General features: G+C 39.3%; 4 protein-coding genes and 1 long non-coding RNA gene across 13 annotated transcripts; 2 read left to right on the forward strand and 3 right to left on the reverse strand.

The window, feature by feature from the left end:
• Positions 1-181: 181 nt before the first annotated feature.
• Positions 182-1,143, reverse strand: LOC108956075. The gene is made up of 2 exons (XR_005547294.1): positions 830-1,143; positions 182-743 (listed from the first exon to the last, which is right to left on the reverse strand). It is a non-coding gene; the product is annotated as an uncharacterized LOC108956075 (long non-coding RNA).
• A 5,199-nt stretch (positions 1,144-6,342) lies between these two features.
• On the forward strand, positions 6,343-6,900 carry LOC104426781 (putative invertase inhibitor). The gene has a single exon (XM_010039934.3). The coding sequence runs from the start codon at positions 6,343-6,345 to the stop codon at positions 6,898-6,900; it is 558 nt and encodes a 185-aa protein (XP_010038236.2).
• Positions 6,901-7,553: 653 nt separating this feature from the next.
• On the reverse strand, positions 7,554-15,784 carry LOC104426782 (sucrose synthase 2). Of its 2 annotated transcripts, none has more exons than XM_039304847.1 (15): positions 15,450-15,784; positions 14,194-14,295; positions 13,433-13,584; positions 13,134-13,326; positions 12,825-12,943; positions 12,506-12,722; positions 12,271-12,366; positions 11,982-12,155; positions 11,101-11,217; positions 10,834-11,000; positions 10,240-10,464; positions 9,843-10,164; positions 9,517-9,761; positions 9,299-9,437; positions 7,554-8,043 (listed from the first exon to the last, which is right to left on the reverse strand). In XM_039304847.1, exons 1-15 carry the CDS (start codon positions 15,651-15,653, stop codon positions 8,005-8,007), a joined length of 2,511 nt encoding a protein of 836 aa, XP_039160781.1. In that variant the 5' UTR covers positions 15,654-15,784; the 3' UTR covers positions 7,554-8,004. The 2 variants fall into 2 exon arrangements, with proteins under 2 accessions (XP_039160781.1, XP_010038238.2); XM_010039936.3 differs by having other exon boundaries at positions 14,194-14,326; positions 15,450-15,547.
• A 1,837-nt stretch (positions 15,785-17,621) lies between these two features.
• Positions 17,622-19,547, forward strand: LOC104426783 (inositol polyphosphate multikinase beta). 8 transcript variants are annotated; one of them, XM_039304848.1, is made up of 2 exons: positions 17,622-18,041; positions 18,234-19,547. In XM_039304848.1, the coding sequence occupies exon 2, from the start codon at positions 18,365-18,367 to the stop codon at positions 19,295-19,297; it is 933 nt and encodes a 310-aa protein (XP_039160782.1). In that variant the 5' UTR covers positions 17,622-18,041; positions 18,234-18,364; the 3' UTR covers positions 19,298-19,547. The 8 variants fall into 8 exon arrangements, with proteins under 8 accessions (XP_039160782.1, XP_010038242.1, XP_039160785.1 ...); XM_010039940.3 differs by having other exon boundaries at positions 18,238-19,547; XM_039304851.1 differs by having other exon boundaries at positions 18,358-19,547.
• Positions 19,548-20,210: 663 nt separating this feature from the next.
• Positions 20,211-24,287, reverse strand: LOC104427975 (proline-rich protein 3-like). The gene is made up of 2 exons (XM_010040981.2): positions 24,077-24,287; positions 20,211-20,518 (listed from the first exon to the last, which is right to left on the reverse strand). The coding sequence occupies exons 1-2, from the start codon at positions 24,285-24,287 to the stop codon at positions 20,211-20,213; spliced, it is 519 nt and encodes a 172-aa protein (XP_010039283.2).
• Positions 24,288-24,619: the final 332 nt, after the last annotated feature.

Here is a 24,619-nt window from a genome sequence, read left to right on the forward strand (position 1 = left end):
ATATGTATGAGACAAAGAGACTATAACACTGAACAGGAACGACTCGAGTGCTTGAAGAGTCATAGACACCATTTATATGAAATAAATAATCAAATTTAATTCAAATGAAGTGTTAAAAGAAACTAAATTACACGAGAGTTCAGAGATGGAATTCAACTATTGTCAGAGCACACAATCGGCATTCCTTCAACTTCTTTTATTTAATTTTTTGGCCACTGATTCATAGTTCATTTCATGAAAAGTGAAAAAATACCATCTTGGAGATTTTACATCAAAAGTGATTAATTTATAGCTCATGTAAAACTGATCCTCAAGATATATGCAACCGATGGATCAGTAATGAGGATACTTACAATGGTCTAACTATTCACAAAAATCAAATGAACATTAGTTTTGACATCATATTTGCAAATAGGGAAAAAAATCCTCGCATTAGGAAACTTCCTTGACCAATTACAAGGTGCTCTGGTCGACCTGGAGTATGGAGTATGGAGTACAAACGCATGCGCGGGATCTGAATCATGAAATGTGAAGGCCATCTCGCTGGAAAGAAAAGGTCATCATTAGGGAGTAGCAACCTATCTTCTTCTATGCTGATCATCCGCTTGATCCATCCTGATTTGCTTGCGTGATTCCAGCAGATTCGGGGTAGGTTGTGTCCCCATTAGAAGCTAGCAATCATTATGAGGAAAATGTCCACCATAATTGCTTTTGAAGGGCTTCCCATTTACTTGTTCAGTCTCCTGTAAACAATTGTACAAGGCGTCGATGAGGTCGAGTCATCCATAGTGGACGAGTTATTGTTACCAATGAAAGGCATTGTGCTTACATGTTCATCGCTCTCGTGGTGAACAGCAGTAGAAGAAGGCGGGACCGAGGCTAAATAACCCAAACTGATGATTCAAACTATTACGGCAGCTTTTCCATCCTTTTTGCTCAAACTGCTCTTCGTTTCGAACAAAAAGAGTCGGCCAGCACCAACTTAATTGTCTTGTGAACTTTTTATCTCCACCTTTATTTTGGCCAACACCAACTTGGTTGCCTACTGAATCCTCGATTTGACCTTCTTTGGTGTCATGAAAACGCACGACAAGGATTTGTCGGAAGATGGTTCGAACATCTTCCATGGCTCCTCTCTGTAGATATCGTGCCCCAGAATGAGATGGGTTAGGTATCAGCATTCTTGTCACCTTCTCCACCAAATAGAGGTAGAGTTCCTCTGTCGGATATGGCGTCAAATCTAAGCAAATCCTTTTCCACAATCTCTCACTAGAGCCAAATCAATGACTTTTACTAATTTTTGTTTTTTTCACAATGCTTTGGTGTATTATAATAATATGAGTCTTGGCTTGCCCTATTCAAGAATCTATCTATAACTTCTTGAGATGAAATAGATGTACATGATCATCTAAGTCTATTTTAGGGAAAAGTGTCAAAAAATTCACAAACATATTGTATCGATGCCAATTTAGTTTTAATAAACCTTACAATTGTGTCAATTTAATCATTAACCTTTTGATATATAGTCAATTCAATCCTTCTAGTTGATTTTGGTCGAGTATGTTGATCCGAACATCAACCAGCCTATGTGGCCCTTCCAACATAAACATTGACAATTTTTAATAATAATTTAATATTATTCCGAATTTTTAATTTTATTTTCTCATTTTTAATTTTTTTCTCTTTTTCTTTCTTTTTTTTTTCTTCCTTTTTCTTCCTTTTGTTGTTGACCGGCCACTAGCCATGGAAGCCATGGATGAGTTGGCCTCGCCCAAGCTAGATCTAGCAAGGTCGACATTTGCCCAAGCTAGAGCGACCTCGTCGAGCATCACCTTCACTCGAGCGACGCCCTGGCCTAGGCAAGGGCTAGCCTCACCAAATTTGGTGAGGGGAACCTTGGTCAAGCCTCGCCTAGGCGAGGCCAGCCTAATCATCACAGTGGCTAGTCACCAACAAAAGGATGAAGAAGGAAAAAAAAATCCGAAAAAATAAAAAAACTATTAATATATATAAATAAAAAACATTGTTTATGTTAGCGCCAGCGATGTCGCATAGATTGGCTAGCATCCACATCAGCAATATCAAGCCAAAATTAGCTAGAAAGACTAAATTAACATTAGGTTAAGAGGTTTAGAACTAAATTAGCACCATTAAAATGTTTGGAGCTAAATTGGCATCAATACAATATGTTTAGGACTTTTTCAATACTTTTCCTGACCATTTTATAGTAATTCGAGTTGTCGCTTCAAAATTGCATCCTGCCATTATCTTGTTGTGTTAAATCTAGATATAACATGAACACATCTCTAAAATTCTGACATGGCTTAACACAACAAGACACTATTACATATAAATTAATAGAATGATTTGGGAAAATTATCTAAAAAATCCTAAACTTATTACACTTTTACGAACTAAATTTTAAACCGTTCAATTTTACCAATTGAGTCACAAATCTCTCATCTTTTGCCAATTGAATCCATACGAACAAAATTGATCGGATGGACTCAATTGACAAAAGATGAAAATGTTTAGTACTAAAATGACAAAAGTGCTATATATTTAGGATTTTTTGGGCAATTTTCTCATTTTTAAATTTATATATCAAATTGGGGTGATAAAAAAAAAGTTTGTACATATTTAAATTACATTAAGTTCAACAACTTCGCCATTCAACCACTTTGATTTTTAAAAATAGAGATTTCAAGGAAAAATTGTCCAAAAAGTGTTAAATTTATTGTAATTTTTGCAATTCAATTTTGAACTTTGCAATTTTACCAAATGAGTCATAAACATTTTCACATTTTGTCAATTAAGTCTATTTAGCTAATTTTAGCAAGAAATTGCTTATGTGGACATCAACCATCTTACGTGACATGGCCAGCCAACATGAATAGTTTTTAAAAAATATTTTTGAATTCTTTATTAATTATTATTTTTTCTTTTCTTCTTCTTTTTTTTTTTTACTAATTATGGTCAGCAAGGGTTACCATGCCCTCGTTGGCCATTGGGCGGCCCTTGTTGACTGTTGGTAAGGCTGCAACCCAGGCGCTTGCTAGTCTTCCGTCGCGGGATTTCAGGAAATCTACAAGAAAGAAAGAAACAAGTGCGACAAAAAGGGCTCCGTTGGTGTAGTTGTGGTAAGTTCAGCCACGGCTCTAGGTTTCTCTGTTATTATAACAGTGATTCCAAAACACCCCAACAGCGAGCTTTAATCGCACTAAAGCAGCCTCACCGACGCCTTGTAGCTCTTCCCAATGCTTGCTGGTTTTTGATTAGCAAGGGCCCGACAACCCTCACTGGCCATGGTAAAAAATAATAATAATAATAATAAAGAAGGAAAAGAAAAAGAAAAAAAGTACTAAAATTTGTTCAAATCAGTATCGATCATGCCACGTAGGACGTCTAACGTCCATGCCAACAATTTCTGACCAAAATTAGCTAGATAGACTCAATTGCAAAAAGTTAAAAAGTTTAAGACTCAATTGGCAAAATTGAAATATTTGTAATTAAACTAAAAAAAAGTACAGGTTTTAGGACATTTTAAACAATTTTCTCGAGATTTCAATGTGCTGTGTCGAGCACGTATCATAGTTTTTGCACGACAAATGTGTTAGTCAAAAGGAAATTCCATAATCTGTAAAAACAATTCAAAAGCAACTAAAGAGTATCCTCGAAACTTGATATTTAGGCAATGTGCAAGCATTTCAACTCAATCATGACAAAAAAAAAAAAAAAAAAAAAAAGTATTTCAACTCAAAGTAAATCAACAAGCACATTCGTCTTCTTAGCCCGAAACCTAGTGTCGAATTATTAAACTTTCCCTTACACCTAGTCTCACGAGCACAAATCTATGTGTCTCTAGTAATTATCTTATAGGTATGAGACAGAGAGATTGTAACACTGAACAGGAATGACTCGAGTGCTTGAAGAGTCATGGACACCATTTATATGAAATAAATAATCAAATTTAATTCAAATGAAGTGTTAAAAGAAGCTAAATTACACGAGAGTTCAAGTTGTATATGAATGTAATAAATGCAAAGGAATCCAAAATATTTTTCAAATCTTAATGATTTACAAAGTAATGATATAAATTTATGTATAATAAAACTAAAAGTAAAAGAAGCTTGTGCCTAAAAACCATAGCCTTCAATTGTTTTAGGTTTTTAACGAAAGCATTTGAACTAGTTGAGAGTTTTTATTTAGACATTTTTTGGTTGAGACTTGATCTTATTAATAGGGATGTGTAAAAGAATTAGAAACCATCCAAACCATTCAAAACTAGACCAGTACCGGCTACTCCCATGGGAGCAGGTCCAGTTCCTAGTTCCAAGTTAGTGAAACCGGTGAGTACTAGTCCGATTTGATTCTAGGCGTGGAACCGCCCTCTCACCCATCCAGACTGGACTGGCATATATGTATTAATTTTATTTGCTTACTTAATTATTTTGTAGTTTTTCGACCATATATATATATATATATATATATATATATATATATGTATGTATGTATATGTATATTTATAGGTATTGAACATTATTGACTAATTTTGTCCGTGTAATAGGATTAATCCCCTCTCATTTTTTTTTTCATTCTGATAATTCATTTACTTGCTTTCTCAATCAAAACAAAATAAACAAATGTAGAGGAAGAAAAGAACATATTGAAGATGTCCATAAATGTTGCAACGCCTTATCATCATTATACAAAATGAAGAGCCAATGGCTCATTTTAAGAGTATAATTAGATCTCATTTAGCCATTCCCATTATTAAATTAAGTTGACATTGAAAAAAAGATGGGTCAAGCAATTAATGTTTTAACTTTTGTGAAGGTTAGGACTTTCAACATGAAATATAATTCTTCTCATGTTTTTTATGCCAAGAAACCTTAAGAGGACCACACCATGACTTTCAAAGAAATTAAGTTTTTAGCTAACAAGTATTGTTTATTTGTTCCACCTATAGTTTTCAATCCTCAATCAAAATAAATGATTTTTGACCCAAAAAAAAAAAAAATCAAAATCAATGGCTTGCAATCCAACCCAAATATAAAGCCGAACAAGCTTTAATGCTCTAAGTAAAAATTAGGTTCACCGTGATATTAATTGATGAATACAATCTTATAGGGATTGAAGACCGATTCCATGGACCCACCCTGGAACCAAACCACCGACGTGTCCCGGTTCTGAAAAATTGGAACCAGTCCTCAGTGGGCGATTCCCAGTTCTAAGGTGGGAATTGCCTACCCAAGCCATACTCACCCCTAGTTGTTAAGCTCTATACTGTTAAGTTAGTTCTTTAAAAGAATCTAAGGATGTCAAAAACTCATAAAATAATGGGATAATTTTGCATATACTCAAAATGGTTACAAATATCTCTTAAAACTATGAGAAACATGTTATGTACGACTAAAATTCAAATTCTCCACTAGGATTGATATAATACGAGTTTCAATGACGTAATTAAGTTGTTTATAATTATGTTTTTTCAAATTTCGGTTTAATAATTTATCAAAAAAAATAGAAAATGAGTGAATGACCATATCACATATGGTTGATTTACTAGAATATTAAATACACGATTATTTAATTATTTATACCTGTCGTGACTGATAATTATAACTTCATTCCGTTGCAGAAATTACGCGACTCCGAGCTGTCCTCTCTTTAAACTTTTTAAAGTGTAATCTAAAACGAAATAAGCTAATCTCCCTGGCCTTTTTTGTGTTTATGTTGCTCCTACAAAAGGGTGATGGTGAAGATGTTGAGTTCATAATTACGAAATTGATTTCCAAAGCAACGTGGCACGCTCTTATTGAATTCTTGAATATGACCCGCTTGTACAACATGGCACTACTAATTTATAAATGAATGTGCAATCCCGAGGTCCATATCATGATCCATCGAACTCTTTAAACGTATTTAGATGTGCTAGCTTCTGTTTAATTAAATGTAAATAATGAATAGGTCTAGTCGTTGTCTTAGTTTATGTATGACGGAAATTAGGTGTCAATAATCGTTTTGTGAGTAGCTAAATCGTACGTGGATTACAGAGAATTCGTTTGTATTTTTGCGATGTGAAATGCTTTTAAGGTTTCAGAAGCTTCTCAACGAACGAACGAACGAACGCACGCAGAGGAAGAGAATGGCGAAGCGGAGCTTTCTATGGCCGAGACGGTTCTCCTTCTTTGTTGAACCGACCTCTAAAACTCATTCCTGCCCCGCAAAATGAACCCCCGTTCAAAACAAATTAACCACCAAGCGCTCCATCAAAATCCAGAGATCAACGCAAGCGAACAACGACAAAAATTAATCCAATCCAGGAAGAAGAGAGGAACGATGCACAGGCCAATGATCACGATGCTCTCCATCTTAATAATCCTAGCTCTCTCCGTAAATGCACAGCCGAGTAGCTCCGATTTGATATCACAAGTCTGCGCGCACGTACCTCGCAAAGGCTTCTGCGAATCCACGCTCCGGTCCGATCCGAGGAGCGAGGGGGCGGACACGGCCGGGCTCGCGGCGGTCGCGCTGGCGCTCGCCGCCTCGAACGCGACGGACAATGCCGCCTTCATCGGGCGGATGCTCGGCGGCGGCGGCGACGGCTGGGCCGGGGGGAGCCTGGACCCGGCGGTGGAGCAGTGCCTCAGCGACTGCGCCGACCAGTACGTGGACGCGGTGGAGCAGGTGGAGGCGTCGATCGCCGCCGCGAGCGCCCGGGACTACGGCGGCCTGAGGCCGTGGGTGAAGGCGGCGCTCGCGGACGCGGAGTCGTGCGAGGAAGGGTTCAGGATGGAGGCCGGGGGCCACCAGATGTTGATGTCGCGCCGGAACAAGGTGTTCAAGCTGCTGTGCGACACGGCGCTGAGGATCGTGGAACTGCTGGTGCTCGCCTGACGGAGGTGACGACGGAGGCGGACGCGTTCGCCGTCGAAGCGACGGACGAAGAGAGAGAGAGTGTGTGTGTTGAAATGAGAATCGTTGCGGGAGATTTATTTACTTTTATTCCCCAAAATTGCATTTTCAGAAATACGTGGAATTGTCTTTTCCGTCCTTGCGCATGTTTTCACCCGTTTAGAATTCCAAAACCACTCAGCAAGCTTTCAGAGGATACATTAACCGGCGGATCAGATCTTCTTTCAGGCTTTCAGTACCATCATGCTCCCGTGCTTCTGGTTCGATAGACAGTCACCGCACGACATTGCAGGTAAAAGTTTTCAGTTATATCCAACAAGAGTACACGGCGGTCGGAGCTCAGCCCTTGCCAAAAAAAAGTCAAACGGGTTGCTGCGAATCTTATTCAAATTAACCTGCACTCGTATTCATGGCACCACCCGAGTTGATGTAAACTTCTTTCCACAGGATTCGAAATTCAATGCAACAGTGTTATTGTTGTCAAGTCAATCAAATTATTTGTCTAGGTTGCTTCCCCGGCCAACTCAATGGAATCAGCATACCTCTTACCAGAAAGTATCTGCTGAACTTGTTAAATAAGCGGGTGAGATTGAATTGCTCTATGCTTCGTAAAAGAACAATACAATAAGAACGGATTAGAGATACGCCTCAAACTGGACATGGACATATGGTTTAGCTGACTTTTAGTAAGCTAATGATAGCACAATTTGGTAAGATGTGCTTGGTATAAATCGAGGAGTTGCGATGACTACTTTTGCAGAAGCAGTCCTTGCACTATCGTAGAACTCAACTTGGACGCAAGCACAACAACTGGTGAGGGCATTTCAGCATGACGACCCTCCAGAACAGAATCTTGCAAATAAGCACCAAACATCAGAAGAATGAAACTTACAAATTGCACTTCCATGGCTGGTCCATGCTACAAATTAAATTTTATGAATCAAAGCATACTTCATCCTTTTAATGTCCCTTGAAGCATGCAGTGACCTGTTGTTGACAATCAAGCTGCACTTTCTGGTTTCAGCATACCAGATCACCTATGGGATAAACTGCTTTGCGGGCTATAGATCCACCAGGATCTACATCTTAGCACGGATTATCAACTGCCTGTGGAACCGGCTTCACCTGGACATGGCAAAAATGAACAAATAAGTACAAACAATTTCCTAAGAAAATCAGGACTTTTATTTGGTAGCTGCATACTGAAGTACTCTCCAACATTTCGCTCAGACAAAATTGGAAATGGTGGACTTGACGTAATTATGATATCTCTGAATGTATGGTTATTGAACAGCTAAGCGATGGCAGCTCTTGCAGTAGCATGGACAACATTGAGGCAAAAGTAAAAAAAGACATTATGCAGGGTTAGCTGCAACACTTTGGCACCTCCGAATCTCCGTTTCCTGATAAATCTTGTTTAGATTAGTGGTGCATGCATAATTGATCATTACCCAGCAAGCTAATAAGCCTCAACCATTCTCTTGCTTGGTCAAGTCCATAAGAAACCCACCTATACAGTTGTTCTGGCCAATGTGCTAACTGATTACAGAATGTACTTTGCTTGAAGATACAGAGGAAACAAAATTCCAGCAAAATGATGATAAATCAGCAAAAAGGATCCATTAAGAAATATACAAGCACAAACTACAGCTATCACTTTTCTTGCTCTATGAAATTGGTCAAAATCAAATTTCTTGCAAAAGAATGGTCATAACGACAACCATATCATGAAAATCATAATAACACTCAGAGATTCATCTCTTTATGCAGTCTACTCTCAGCTGCAAAGCACAACTACCAGGGCCTGTAGTGTATGAGAAGGCACAAGTAGGTGAAGCATGGTAAACCATCAGTCTTACAAGGATTTCATTTGTAAATCTTTCATGAATTTGCAATGCTTCAGTAGATATTTCTGCTGAAGTAGTTGATCAAGAGTAAAATGTGTAATTCCATAGCAACAAGTAGGTGAAACAATAATTTTCACACCTACAGCTAACAAGAGGCTAAAATTTAATACTACTTATGGCTTTATATTGAATCCACTGACATTGGAGAAAACTTCTCCACAAGCAACATTGGTTGCATGACCAGTGGGGAATGAGTAAGTTAATGTAGTGAAATCTCTGAGTCTGTGTGTTTAACAGTGTTTGTGACTGGAGAAAAGATTCTCCAATGTGCGCCTGCTCAAAGTCCTTATCTTATTTGTTAACAAGTGCTCTCAGGATTTTCTATTGATACTCCAGTAATCCACATATCTGTAAATCACGGTATCCTGATTATTGAGATCAAGCCAAGTTCCTTCTGTTAGCACTCTAATATGATATTGAAAGTAGAAAAACCAGGCACCTGGAACCAGCCTATCGATTTGAACTCTTCTTACCAGTTCTCGAAATTTAAGAATGTAAAGCATCTCCCCGTAACGTCGTGTTGCACGCCTCTCTAACTTGGAAACATGCTTCCAGAAGCCATAAACCCCAGCCAGTGTCATCAACCTTTCAGAATAGATCTTCCACGTATACCTGCAGATAAGCAAAAGTCTGACTAAGTTGCGTGTATACAAGCTGAAGATGCATCATACTGATGCTGTCTCCCACTCACCGATCATAAATCCTCTGGAGCCCTGCGTCAGATATTTTCTTCCAACAACTCAAGTCCTCCTTGCACCGTTGTAAGAAATCAACCATGAGTGCTGAAGCCTGGTCTGGGTGATAAGGATTGATATGGAAACCTGACACGCCATGCTCGATGATCTCTGCAGGACCTCCCTGGCAAGTGGCAAATGTTGGCAAGCCACAAGTCATGGCCTCTACAACAGTGAGTCCAAAGGATTCATACAGAGCTGGCTGCAATCCAAAAGTATGTGTTTAGGGAAGGCCTTGAAAATGGATACTCACCAATGATCATAATGTGCACAAATTGGTCACCTGAACAAAAACACCTTTTGTGTCAGCTATGCATCGATAGAGCTCACCATTACAAGCTCGATTTGTTTGCACAGATATCCATCGAAACTGGCCATCTAACTTGTACGTCTTAATCAAGTCATGCATCTTCTCAATTTCTTCAGCTTCTTCCCTATCTTTGGACTTCTTCACATCATTGTTACCAGCTATGACAACAAGATTAGCCAATTCCCTCAGTTCAGAACTCTTACCATAGCATTCCACCAACCCAGTGATGTTTTTAACTCGGTCCAACCTTGCCATTTGAAAGACAATAGGCTTGGATTTATCTCTCAATCTGCCACTGCAGGGATTTCATATGTAGGTATAAGAAAATAGTAATGAGGCAAGGAAGATCCACAGTTAAGATGGGACTCACACATGCTTTTCATTTTGCTCGGTATGAAAGAGCAATTTCTCTATCGAATCATGTAAAGCTGTAAGTCGCCTATGCTTTTCAAAGTAAGGAAAATAAATGCTCATATCTGCCCCAGGAGAGACAATATTGAACTTTGGATCAAAAACATCAATTCCATGAACAACCCTATACAACCCTGGAAGTGTAAAGGCAGTGTAGCTCTCATACTGCCCGACAGTATTCTTCCTGAAAGGAATGGGAAGATTGAGTCAAATTGGTAGATTTTTTCACTCCACAATGCACAAGGTCTCAGAAGGAAAAACAGGACAAACAAGTTGAGTCGCATGTTATTACAGTCACAAGGAGCACAACTGAGCTAAATAGTTAATAACGAAATACACTAATTTACCTATAAAAAATATTATTTGGGTATAGAGTTGTGCGAGCATTATCAATCTGTTATACATAGCATACCAGACTTTGATCCAAGATTTTTAAGCATTACCACATGGCTATCATTTATTTTCCAACCTGTAAGTTGATAGTAAGTTATGTATGACCAAAACATCTAGCATAGAGGGGGCATACTGATAATTGCACGATGGAGTAACTTACGCTCCTGCTATTTCTTGATATGTGCTGGTGATGATAAAGTCGGCATGATTCATGGCAATTAGATCAGCAGTGAATTGACAGGAGAATTGGTACTTATCCTCAAAATCCTTCCAGTATATGTCAGAATCTGGGTACTTCGTCTTCTCCAGGGCATGTGCTATGGTGCACTATGCAGAACAGATATTATATAACTAAAAAAATACATGAAAGAAAGACTAGCTAAACAGTTTAGTTTCTACCCACTCAGATCCAAAAACAGCGGCAAACCTGCGTAATTCCCATCTTATGAGCCAATAATGATGCAACAAGATTACCATCACTGTAGTTCCCAATAATAAAATCTGGATAGCCTTGCAACTCTAAGGCAATTTCACCTGCTGCATCCTGATACCCAATGACATGACAAAATGATGATAGATGAGTATAGGTACAGCAAGGGATAAGAAAGGACATCACTATCCATCTGAGACAAGAGAAAGCATGTACAGAACTACTAAAACTAGATAACCCTGGAAACTGGGAGAATTGCATGTTGCATCAGGAAAAAGGACAGAGAGATGCAAACTTGGTCCATATTAGGTCTTGATTATGCACAGTTAGATGTTGTGACACAAAGCCACATAATTCATCTACAATTCGCTAAAAACAAGCTCACGACATAGATTTTTCCCTAAATGGTGTCAGAGAAGTCAACAATTCCAGTGAAAGCAAATCATATCAATCAACCCTAAAAGAAACACAATAAGCAACAGCACTAATTGGGACTAGGTAACATGAAAGAGATTGTAGAAGTTCTTGAACTGAGCTTTCTTCCAGAGAAAATCCTCCCTTCGGCCTCTCTTCCCTTCTAAGCCTCACCCCAATTAAAGAAAGAAAAAATGAATGAGAAAACCAGGAAGAGTGCCAGTTAACAAAAAGGTCGCTTCCCCTGTTTGAAGGGCTGAAATTAGTAACATTTGGATACCGCATTCTTTCTTTGAGATAATGAAGACCATTAACTTTGTGTATGTCTTTGGAGGTAAAGTTGATCCGTTCACCAATCACAAAGAAACAAAATTTATGATGTAACGTATCATCATTGGATCAGGAATGGATGAAGTTCAGGGGATATAAATAACTATTTTAACAACAAAAGTCATACAGTTTACCTCAGCAAAAGCTTCCAAAAAAGGCCACACATCAAATCTTGAAATCCATTTATGAAGAATTCCTTTCTCAGATCTGAAGGGAACTCGCAGAATATATGTGTGATGTGTTCCACTGACTGTTTCCAGCCGTTGGTTACATGTAGTTCCTTTTGCATCAGGTATCAACCTAGTAACCTGAAAGAACAAAAATCAAGAAGAAGAAAAAAAGGGAGAACCGAGAATAAATGGCAGTACCAGAGAAAGCAATGGTAGCATGCTCAAGCAAAGTAATAAATCATTTTATACATACAATAAGAATTCTAGGGGTCACATCCAGTCCTTGCTTCTGTATTCTGAGGAGCATTTCATTCTCCAGTGCCCGAACCTGATCGAGTATGTAAACAATCTGCATGCAGTAGCCAATGTAAATACTATAGGTACGGTCACTCACAGAGACCGCATCAATAATGAAGAGGCAATAAGTAATAGATTACTTTCATTTATTTTGTTACTAGTATTACAAAAAAGATCAAAGTCATACCTACCTGCCCTCCAGTATCCGGTAACCCCAAGACATTAGCTTGCCCAAAATATCCATGTGGGGACAATATGACAACATTAAATACAATAGGAATCCTGCCAAGGAATGCCTCTATAGTGGAGGGATCGGGAGCGTGTAGGATATCCAACAGAAGATGCATCATCTCTAAAACCGTAGTTGCACTATCGCCCCAACCTCTCTCAAACCCCATACCTTGCAACCTAAATGAAATTGTGAGAATAGAGTGAACATGTCGGAAAGAGAAGATTTAAAATGCATGAAAATTTTATCTCTGTCAAAAAACTTCATGAAAACAAGCTTACTCATATTCGAAGTCTGAGTAGGGTGTGTCAGATGGAAGCCTAGAGAGATAATCCTCTGCCTTAGACAAAGCAGACTCAAGTTTCAAAATAGTTTGTATTCGGTCATTTAACATCAACGTCTGTAAAGGATGCTCATTAGTATTTGCAAGATCATCAGCCAGAGACATGTGATTTTGAAGAAGCTCACAAGAATGTTGGAAAGACAAGAATGTTGAAGAGACAAGCATAAGGGAGATGCACAAGCACATTATCATGTTATGAAGTTGCGCTACAATTTTCTCTCAAAAGGAATCTATTTCAGAGACTTACATGACCTTTATGTTTGTGCGTACGAAGAAAATCAAGCAATGGCTCCAAGCAATCTTTATTCCGGAACATGATTGAAGAAAGGTGGCGGTTGAGAAATTGAACGCCATTGCCAATATATGACGATTGATTTGAGCGAGGAAAGGTTGCATTGAATGGCTCAAAGTCAAGCTCAAGCACAAAAGGGGTATTTGACCTGATTCACGTTCAAAAGGCAATGAAACTGGAACACGCAAAATAACATGATTCATCAAGAAAATTTAGAGTAGATATTGCATGGTTAAGAAAAGAAAGTTGCTTACAGCCCATCCACAAGCTCTTCTTTGAATCGAAGATATTCAGATACAGTCAATTCATCCACACTAAGCTCATTCACGTTGATACGGACATATTCCCAAACACCTGGTGTTGGACGGACTGCTACTGCTACAAATGGAGGTAAAACTATGGCTTCCTGTTACCATACGCAAAAGGAAACATTAGCACTTCACAAACTAACGGGTGAATGAAACGTTGAGACATGAACAAACAATTGCATGAGTCAGGTATGAACTTTCTGAAGATAGAACAATATATGTGTCTTTCTTCAGTCAACCCAGCCAGGACAGGTTAACAGATGATAAGAACGCAACCAAGGATTTCCTTAGCTAAAACATTTAGACAAAATATATGCAGTAGGAAGAAAATGCAACTCTAGTGTATATGTACATTAAACATTGCTTGGTTATATTTCAAGTTTACTCTCCTTTCACACAACCAATGCAGAAGCCAAAACTGATATCCTCTCATAACTAGGTAGCAAAAGCCGTCTCAGCTGTGATCTCATCTTGAGGTTGAAAGAAAATAACTAACATAAAGTTCTGTTGAGCTCCACAGTCCTAGCTGCAGTGAAGTTGCTTACTACTGATGGCTCAACATCACCTCTATGGGTGTTAAATAAACTCAACATTCATAAAATTGAAAATAACTTTTTTTTGGTTATTTGTTTCTGTCCTTTTTTTTCCTTCCTTTTCACTGAAAGTTGCATCTTATGAAAGGAAAAGTAACTAAATCGAAGATACACCTGGGCGGATTTTAGGACCTCGTTGAAGGGGCAAGCGCTCAGACTTTGTCCTGATTGCTCATCATCCAATATGCTGTCAAGCTCATCCAGCAAGTGATGCGGCTGCAATATCCCTTTTCCTTGTTTCACATACCTTAAAAGCGGAAATAAAATCACACGGGAAAACTCGATACAAGCCAGTCATTTCAAACAGCCAGACTGAAGTGACAATGACATGCTCCTCCCCCATGATTAACACCCCCACTCCACAAGCTCTCACTAAGCTCTTTGATTGCCCATGAAATGAACAGCTACGAGATTTGCATGCATGAACCCCATATCTTCGTTTTTGCAAACAAAGAAGAGGGTATACTTTGTTTTTCTTGGGTGAATGTTACATGTTAGATGGTAACCTGCCTAAGTGAAAGCTGAGATAGTAGAATATCTGAATATGATGCATAAATAATTTTCTGTCTCCTTAACACAATTATACGTGAGATATATCAATTGCTAAATGAACAAACAAATGATGGAACTGGATGTCAAGCACTAGATCTCCAACTTCGGTACTATAAGCATAATTAAATAATAAATCACATTTTCATCTACTAACTTAAGCTTTTAAAACAGTTTGTTGTGATCTCACCAAATCTCACGTGGTATCAAAATTAGAGATCCTAACTTCAAATCTTACCAAGTCCCATTTGTCTGCCCAATTAAATTTCCACGTTTAGTACTAGACAAAGAGCCAGACGAAGCGTGAGAAAAAGTGTTAGAATGGTTAAATACTAAACCATGCCTTAATCTAACAGCTTAAGCTTTTTAAAACAGCTGGTAGTGGTCCCACAAACGCATTCATCTAAGTTTTTAGCGCAGTTTGTCCCACCAAATCTCAAAGGTACCATCACAATGCGAGTTAAATAAAATAGACCATCGAACCAAACATCAAGCCGCAAACAAGATCTGATGAAACATAAAAAGTTTGTCTTCTATCCACCACAACCATTTCAGTAACCGCTGTTAGAGCATGAAAACCATCTCCTCTATTGATGACGACGGAAGAAACAAAGAAGCCAATGCAGATTCCGGAACACAACCATCTCATCTATCCCAACAAAATCAAGCCAGGACTGATTGGGGGTGACTATTTCTCTTCCTCCTCCAGAAACCTCCTTCGACATCTCCCGGACAACCGCAGATTGAACACATCCAGCAGGCAAGGCCTCATCGAAGAATAAATGGCGGAGGATGATGCGAAGGGTGACAAGCGAACCGACCTGGAGAGAAGCGAAAACAGATCGTTGCAGTGAGCCCTGACGCTGTCCTCGACTCGCTTCTTCACGCTCGGCACGCGATCCAACTTGGCAGTCGCCATGACTTGGCTCACTTCTCAAAAAACTTGCGCTCTCTCTGCTACGAAACTCTCCAACGTTCGCCAAAAAGGGGGAGAAAAACACGAGAGAGGTTTGAGTTTTGACCATTAGCGAGCGAGAGCGTTCGAACTTCAAGGCGCGAAGAGAGGAGAGATGAATTGAAGAAGGAAGAAGGGAGGAGGAAGATGGTGATCGGCCATGGAGAATCGCTGACAGGTGTCTCTCCCCTCGCGCTCTCATCTTGCGCTGCGCGCGCGAACCCATTTGCCCGAGTCAAAATCTCGTAATTTATATACACTGGCAAGGAAAAATACAAAAAAAAATCGAATTAGATTAAAAAAAAAAGAAAGTGCAAAATTCTCATTTACCATGAACTCATGTCAATTGATATTTTAGAGTTTGCTGTGGAATTTTCTTATACAATATGATACGTCTCGATGCAAATCTCTAGATTTCCTCCCATTTTGCACATCATTATTCAAACCAAACGAAGTTTTTTTTTCTTTTCAATTCGCTCCCCTAAACTCCATATGTTCGTGTCAATTAGCCCCTTATCTCAGCAAACATTAGGTCACCATTGGCTAAGTACGAAAGTTTTGCGTGCCATTCTCTCACCCCAAATGAAGGGCAAACGGGGAAAATCACAATGGTTTTCAAGAAATAGTATATCTATGCTTTGTTACCAACTATAGAATTATCATCATGGTCGCACACATCAAGTCACGCATGAGTAGAGAGTGTTAACCTTTTAATTGACAAACAAAAAATGGGAACAAAACAGCACCAATCCAATGAGAAGAGAAAAAGGAACACAATGAAAATAAATACATGTTTTTTCATGTATTTTTTTTTTTCAAAAATTACAGTTCATTTGGTCCATCACTATGCATGCATATGCAAGCGATGATCATTTCTAATGATTCTTTTCATCGTAACCAACACAATTTATTTTTAAATGCACATAAAAAAGAAAAAAGAAAAGTAAATTGAATATGAACCCTCAATATCTCTACCTTATTGCGATTTCACTCTAATCATTAGTCCTGTCTTAATATTCGATAGGCGCAAATATCTTAATTTGCACGCGATTCTTTAGAATCTTAATTTTAAATGGGCATTTTAGGGGGGAAAATACAGACAAAAGTCGCTGAAATTATGCCACGAATTCTTGCCACTAATCTAGAGTGGGCCCTTACCGACCAAAAAGAAAATATCTAGAGTGGGACCTTTACCGACCTAGAAAAAGAAAAATCCAGAGTGGGCCTCTCGACCGAAACAAAAATCTAGTGGGCCCCGGCCGGCGCCCTTTACATCTCGTCGAAGGGGCAGGTCAAGCCCTAGGCGGAAGCGGCTCTTCTTCTTTTTAATTTCTTCTTTTTTTTCCCTCCTCCTCTCTCGTCGTTCTCCTTTTTCCTCATTTTTACTTACGATTAATATCCTAAAAATCTCAACTATATAGTAAAATTATTTTGAATTTATTTTTTAATCATGAAAAATTTTAAATTAGTATACATATAATAAATTTATCCTAAACGACTATAAAAGCCCCCATTAGTGCACTTCTAATAAATTTACCTTAAACTATTTTGTTTAACTATTAAAAATCTAAAACTAGTATATTCGTAACAAATATGTCATTCGTTAAATTGGATTGATATTGTAAAAAATAAAAATAAAGAAATTTATTAATTGTGACAAACAAATAATAAAATCCCAAATCGATATATTAATTAACTGTCAAATATTATCCAATTTAACAATTTTGAGAGATTAAATTTGTTATAAGCGTAACAATTTGAGATAAATTTATAAAAAAAAAATGTATCAATTAAGGATTTTTAATAATAAAAAAATTAATTTGAGATAAATTTATTATATATATATCACTTGGAGATTTTTAGCATATTAACTTATCTCCGTGGATGTTCCGTCCGTGTATCCAATCGAAAATCGGAATTCGAAATTCGAAATTCGAAATCCGCCTGGTCGGTGATAAATCGTTCCTGGGGAAAAGAAATATTGTTTTTTTTGGTCGGTGGAAAAGAAATATTGTTTATAAAATCAAAAGGGACGAACTGCATGTCTCCGGAAGCGAGCAAGAGGCAAAAGCACGCTACTCCTCCGCCTGATATCTCCTTCGCAAGCGGCCCCATCGCGGCCGACTCCGTCTCTGTCTGCTCCTCTCCACCTCTCTCTTTCTTCTCTCCCAGGGCCTTCATCGTCGGCGAGGACTTTTCCACCACGCGCAAAGGACTGCTGCTTCTTCACCTCCTCCCACCTGCAAAATCCGTCCCCGGCGTCGCCCGATCCGCGGTACGTGCGTTTGGTTGTCGGGCGAGTTCGCAGAAAGAGGGTATTGAGACCCAATAAAGAGAGGACAAAAACAAAAAAAAACCGAAGTCTGGAAGTGCGTTTCTCTCCGAGGAATCGTCGTTCGTTCTTGTTGACGGAGTAAACGATGGCGTGCCTGTGATTGGTTAAGTAAAAAGTGCGAAGGTTCATATCGCTCGCCTTTTTATCGGTTTAATTAATTAGATTGACGCCTTTTGCGTTTTGTTTATCTTAAATCGGTACTGTTAGTTCTAGGGTGTACCTATAAAAAAGCTCCTCCTTTTCATCTCTCTGCGCTTGCACATGAAATTTCAGTCGGGACTTGTTTTCAATCGTTTTCTTTGATTTGCCTGCAAGGAAGCATCCTGCATAGAGTTATTCTTCTTGGAGTAGTTGCCCATCAGCGTGGATTTTCATTTTAGTCCATCTGGCTGTGATCAATCGAATCTGAGTAAGTTTGGAGAACTTTTTCGCACATCAGATACACCATGCTCAAGGTCCCGGATCATCAAGTCGCCGGCCACCGGGGAGACGGGGGAAAGCTGGGGCCACTGGTGGATGATTCGGGCCGCTTCTATAAGCCTCTCCAGAGCGATCATCGCGGAGACACGGAATTGGCCTTTTACGAGTCATTCTATTCCAATACCGAGATCCCAGGTCACATTCGCAAATTCTTTCCTGCGTTTCACGGAACTAAGACTATTGAGGCGTCTGATGGATCGGGTCCTCAACCTCACCTGGTTCTGGAGGATCTCGTCGCGGGTCGCACGAACCCATCTGTCATGGACATCAAGACTGGATCCAGAACATGGTATCCGGAGGCCTCTGAGGAGTACATCCAAAAGTGCTTAGAGAAAGATCGAAATAGCACAAGCGTTTCGTTGGGTTTTAGGATTTCTGGGCTAAGGGTATATCAAAATAGCGAAGCTGGATTTTGGCAACCTGAGAAGAAGGTTGTTTATAGCTTTAATGCGGACGGTGTCAGGTCGGCTCTGAGGAAGTTTGTTTCTTCCAACTTGTCTCTGGGTCCAAATGTGGATCCGGATGGTTTGTATGCATCAAAAGTTTACTGTCACCGGGGTGGAATTTTGGCACAATTGCTTCAGCTGAAGGAATGGTTCGAGGTTCAGACGAATTATCACTTCTATTCTTGTTCACTCATTATCTTATATGACAGGGAGTCTGCTTTGGACGGCCGTGCACACCCGAAAGTTAAACTGGTGGACTTTGCACATGTGATGGATGGCCACGGCGTGATCGATCACAACTTCTTGGGTGGCCTCTGTTCTGTAATCAAGTTTATACGTGACATTGTTGATGAAGACAACGAGTGTGCAAAGTGCGAAGTCAATCTTGGATTGAAAGAAAATGGCTTCTATAAGAGCAGCACGGAACCAGAGCTTGATCACGAGGCCTGCTAGTGGGAACTGGAGAATAACTGCATTCATGCATTCCTGCTCTGACAAGTGGTTCAGAATGGGTATAATAACAGTCTATTTTAGTCGTGGCTTTTTCATTTCTCTATGGCCATTCTTGTTTACTGTACTTGTTTGGCCCAATCTGCTGGTAATTCATCTCTCCTTTGAACCGCACTTATAATTTGTATGAGACTGTTCGTTTGCCAACGTGCTTATTGTTTCGGCTAACTAGAATGCTTAATATTCGTGTCTAGCTGCACTTGCGCCTGCAAAGAGTTCTGCTCCACGCATCAGATCGGATAATTTGTATGCTATTTGGTTGGGTTGACTCGACCATCCCGTGTCTTCATGGCTGTGCAGAGTTCTTGATTCTGTCCATACGAAGTTAATGTTATCGTGAATTGCCAATTAACACTTTGGATTTGGTAATATTCACAATGGATTTATATTATTTCTGGCGCAGAAATAGCAGACACAGAAACGCACGAACCCCCGAGTTTTCCTTCTTTAATTTCTGGCTTATTTATTTATGTATTTTTTGTTTTGCTAGCCCTTTGGCCCACTCATTTAGCTATTTTTGGGTACGCTCGATCTACGTGAGCTGTTAGCTCATGGTCCTACATGAAGCGGGCTAATACGGGTCGAAGTCCGACCCTCCAGTACTCGGTTATTTTATTAAGCAAGAGAACAACCCAATAGTTTCATCTGGCCTCTTTGGTTGAATGGTTGTTTAGTTATTATAGAGATGGCCAACACTTTCTGATGACATGCCAATATCCAAACTTAAGCTATTGGCAAAGAGCCAAAAGATAACTTTAATCAGTCAACGACCTCAGAGAAGCAGTAGCTTCATTTCTCCATGGTCCGCCCCATTATCAGCCCTCAAATTCCCCTTTTAAAGATTGAGTCTTCGTCCTCACGCGGTGTAAACAAAAGGCCCCACGGAGAGCCATTTCATTATCTTGTCCTTTGAGAGGCGATAGGATGAGAGACGAGCACCAGTGATCCCCTTGTTCACGTCCGTTGGCACTTTGCAGATCTCAGAGGGAGAGGGCTCCAGGAAAGCCTTGCAATGTGTGAGCTTCCAGTCATCTTCGACCTCCAATGGCGACAGTGTTGCCAAGAAAAAGCCATTTGCGTCGGTCGGTCTGCTCAAGATGCAGAATGTAGCGGTTTCGTACCCTCGCTTGTCCACAGCCAAACACGTTACCCTCACCCGGGCACCTGGAATCACAACATTGTATTCAATCTCTATTCGCTTTGCAGAAGAGTAATTGTCATGCGTATTGCAGCCTAGACGTGATTTTATCTATTACCACCACTAATGGAATTCAACTCATTAGCTAATGTAAATTGGGGAGAGGAGAGAAATGTGAGGATGTTCCATGTTTAGGCAGTTCAACAACTGATCTATTTTCTTTACTGGAACTAACTGTCTATAGCCATCAAAATTGAAGACGATGGTATGTGGATTTGCTGTATAAGATCCAACACGGAGAATAACCGAACTGATCCTCGTGCCGCTCGCTTTTTTTGGGGCGTGAGATGAAGTATATCAATCTTCGACGTAATCAAGTCCCTCCCATAGTTATTCTTGGTTACAATAGTGTTAGCCAAAAAATATATATGTATATTGTTAACACCTAAATTTTGGCAATCCGGTTATTTATTTATTGCATAGAAAAATTAGAGTAATTTTATCCCTGAAAAAAAAATATTAATTGCATAACATATAGATTTAGTGCATTTGCATTTTTTAGAATTATTTATTGGACCGGTGGCAGATGGGTTCGAATTAGCGGTTATGAGTTTTAAATTGACAGGTAAGCATTTCACAAAACGAGCAAATTGACCTAAGCCCATTTGTTTTAATGATCGAAAATTATCTCATGAAAAATAGAAATTTAAAATTTTTCCAGGATATGATGAATTTTTTTGGATAGGGCAAATATGAAATAAACATTGCGTTCGGAAAAACAAATATCGCGTTTGGAAAAGAAATTTTTATGGATATTAATTTGAAAAAATTAAAACTCTAATCTTTGACTTATAAAAGGGTTGTTCACGTAGGGTTTTAAGGATGGGGCCACACATTGAACATATCGCCACAATTGAGAGCATAGAGAGAAGAAATCATGAGGAGATCGGCCATGATCCACAATTGGGAAACGGCACATTGAGAGAGCTTCAAATCCGCTAGTTCTGGACGAGCTCCAAATCCCATCGACATCGCTGCCTTATTCCTTGCCCCACCAAGAGCGCGACGATCATCAGTCCAGGTTGCACGGTTTAGCTTTTCATAACAAGCTTCTCATCAAGCGAACTAGCGGTATCAACGTGTCTGGAGCCACAAGCTAGGTCCCAACTCCTCCGGTTCGGACAGCCCAGTTTTGCAAATTTGTTGAAGGTCCCTCTCACGGCCAGGAAGCTTTTTGTCTTCTCTGGTGAACATCGAAGTGTCTATCCCACACCGCGACACCCTCAATGGCCGAGAATCGGTAGAAGAGAAGAAGACAAAAGTCAAGTGGTGGATTGAAGATTAAAATAAAGAAGTCCAAGAGCATTCCATCGCCCGTAGATTTGCTGAAGTTCTCTCCTGCACTCATTTCTTCCGTGGACCTTTCGAGAGGAAGAAATAAATAGAAAGACTTTCCAATCTCGTAGCTTACTCGCGGCACCTCGTTGACCCCGCCATCACCAATCATCAATCTAGTGCCAGGTGGGGGAAAGACTCGGTGGGGATTGCAAAGTGTGGAGGTTAAAGACAAAAGCCACCAAAGTGAAGAAGATGAATCCACTTGGGGAGGTTCTGAAATTCTTTTTGTCCACATGGAACCGAGTCCCGTGCCAGTCTCGGTGATTTGCGGCATTCCCGACATTCCAGGAGCACCCTCGAAGCTTTCCTTTGGTCTGGTTCATGAGTGATCGTCTCGTGCTGGCATCCTCCGCAGCTTGGAGAATTTTTACTTTTCCGCAGGTTATCTGAAGCTCTGGTTGCGGTTGTGAGCACCATCGAGCGCCTCAAGCATCACGACCGAGTCACCATTCAGCTGCGAGTCCCGACATGGTCTCGCTGCCATCCGAGAGCCGGCGAGCAGTCTCGCTGCCCATCCGAGAGCCATCGCTGCTCGCCATGAACCATTGCTTGTCGTTCGCTGCCGTGTTACCCCCGTTGCGATCCCGATCTGATTGTGTTTGGTTCAAATTTGGGAAGAATATCCTCAAATTAGTTAAGATGCGCATCTCTAGCATATTTGCATATTGACATATCCCCTCAATTAGGGTTAATTGCACAATTCGCAACCGCACGAATTTTTATTCTATCTATAAGGATTTAGATGGAATAATTATTCACGCAGGAGTAAAATTGATATCTTGATCTTTAAGACTTAAAAGTTCAATTTATTGATTTTATTAGCGAAATAATCAAGTTTGAATTTCAATTCGAATGGTGGATAACATTTTGATGACCATGGATGATTTGATGTTTATCTTTTTTGTTCTGTTTATCTCGAAAATACAAAAAATTGCATTTGCATATCATGTAGATTAGGGTTGTTTTCTTAGATAAGAATGCATGATAGAATAGTTTTTTTAAATGCATGTAGTATCTAGGTTAGATAATATTTTTTGGATTGGATTGCATATCAAGATAATTTTCTAGATTAAGATAGGATTCATATTGGTCTATTCCTAACTTAAAATAGATAATATCTCGCTTTAGTTAGATTTTTTTATTTTTAGTGATTTTAATTACGAATTTTTCCTATAAAAAATATAAAAAAATCATGTGCATGTCATGTAGGATTAGGTTCATGAAATGCCCGTCATCTAGTGATGGTTGCTAGGTTCATTTAGTTAGAAATTGCTCGTCATTAAAATTAGGTTATTTGGTTAATTTAGATTGCATATTTAATTGTTGCATTTCTTTAATTTCGAATTTCATGGAAAATACAAAAAAAAATAGAATAAATTCATATCATGCTTTAGGATAAATTGCATACTTACTTATGTTATATAGTTTAGGTCATATTGCCATGCCATATCATTGCATGTTAGATTAGTAACATTGCATTAAATGATTCTCATTAAATAAATGAAAACAAAAATTAAGTGATTTGCGGGTTAATTAGAAATCATATTTAAGATTGTCGATGTAAATTTTGATCTAACATTGCAAATGCTTTCATTGCTACAAGGTAAGTCCTGCAATTTATTCATTGCAATCTTGGGTGTTAAATTGGTGGTTTGCGCACCCGCATGATCACCTCACATGTTAGGGAAATAGATTTAAAATCAATCCAAATTGTCTGCAAAAACATTTTTCAAAAGAAAAGAGAAAAGTACCGAAATGGCGTTAGAGAAATCTAGTGTAATCAATGCCCTGAACTCACAACCTCTGGTTCGTAGGAGTAAAGTAAATCTTTCGTTACTTTACTTGGGTTTCTAATCGACCCACCAAAAATAGATTAGTAGCGATTCCTAATTAAAAAATCATTTGCATGTTACAAACTTAAAGCTAAGTCGCGAATTGCTATGGGCTTGGGAGAGCATGAATTAAGTCTAAACTTAATAATCCATTAACCAAATCCTATGTGGTTCACCCGAAAATTTGGTCACGACATATATAGTGCTAATCACTCTTACGTTCACCAATGAGCAGGCCGAAATTCACATCTCATTATAAATGATTGTGAGCGACGGAAGACAAGTGAGCGCAGACAGGCAATGGCCGTAGAAGATCAGAAACTGGCATGGACAGAACATGAACGTAAGAGGTACCTTGGAGTGGGACGAGCTTCGAGCCCGATTTACAGAAAATCACTCCTTGAATCCCGATGTCTGTGGAGAGGAGGCTCTGGTCACCCTGTAGTTTTGGCTTCTTGAGGCCGGATCTGGATCCATAGGCATCGATGTCGGCGGCGAAAACAACTGCAAACAGGGGCAAGAGAAGCAAGCAATTTGCAAGACAGAGATGAGCAAGAAGAGCCATTCTCGTTACAAAAGAGATTTTGGATTGTCGACAAGTTTTGGCTAAGGCCACCAAACTCTCTCTGCATCTTATACGTATCAAATGTGTCCATTTTTTAATGGCTAACAGTTCGCATTTCGAATGCTTACACGTCTGCACGTTGGTGCGTTGACGATGGTGGGAGGCAACATTCCAATTTCGATTGGCAATGCATTTTATTCACAACCGAAATGATCAATCTTTTCATATATATATAAAAGAAAGGGTTGGTACCATAAATTGTAAACCGGTCCACTCATGTCGCATTAACCCTAAATTAGCTTTTGACTCACCAAAAATATCAAAACAAGTGC

Source organism: Eucalyptus grandis, chromosome 11 (assembly GCF_016545825.1).
Source record: "Eucalyptus grandis isolate ANBG69807.140 chromosome 11, ASM1654582v1, whole genome shotgun sequence".
NCBI lineage: Eukaryota > Viridiplantae > Streptophyta > Magnoliopsida > Myrtales > Myrtaceae > Eucalyptus > Eucalyptus grandis.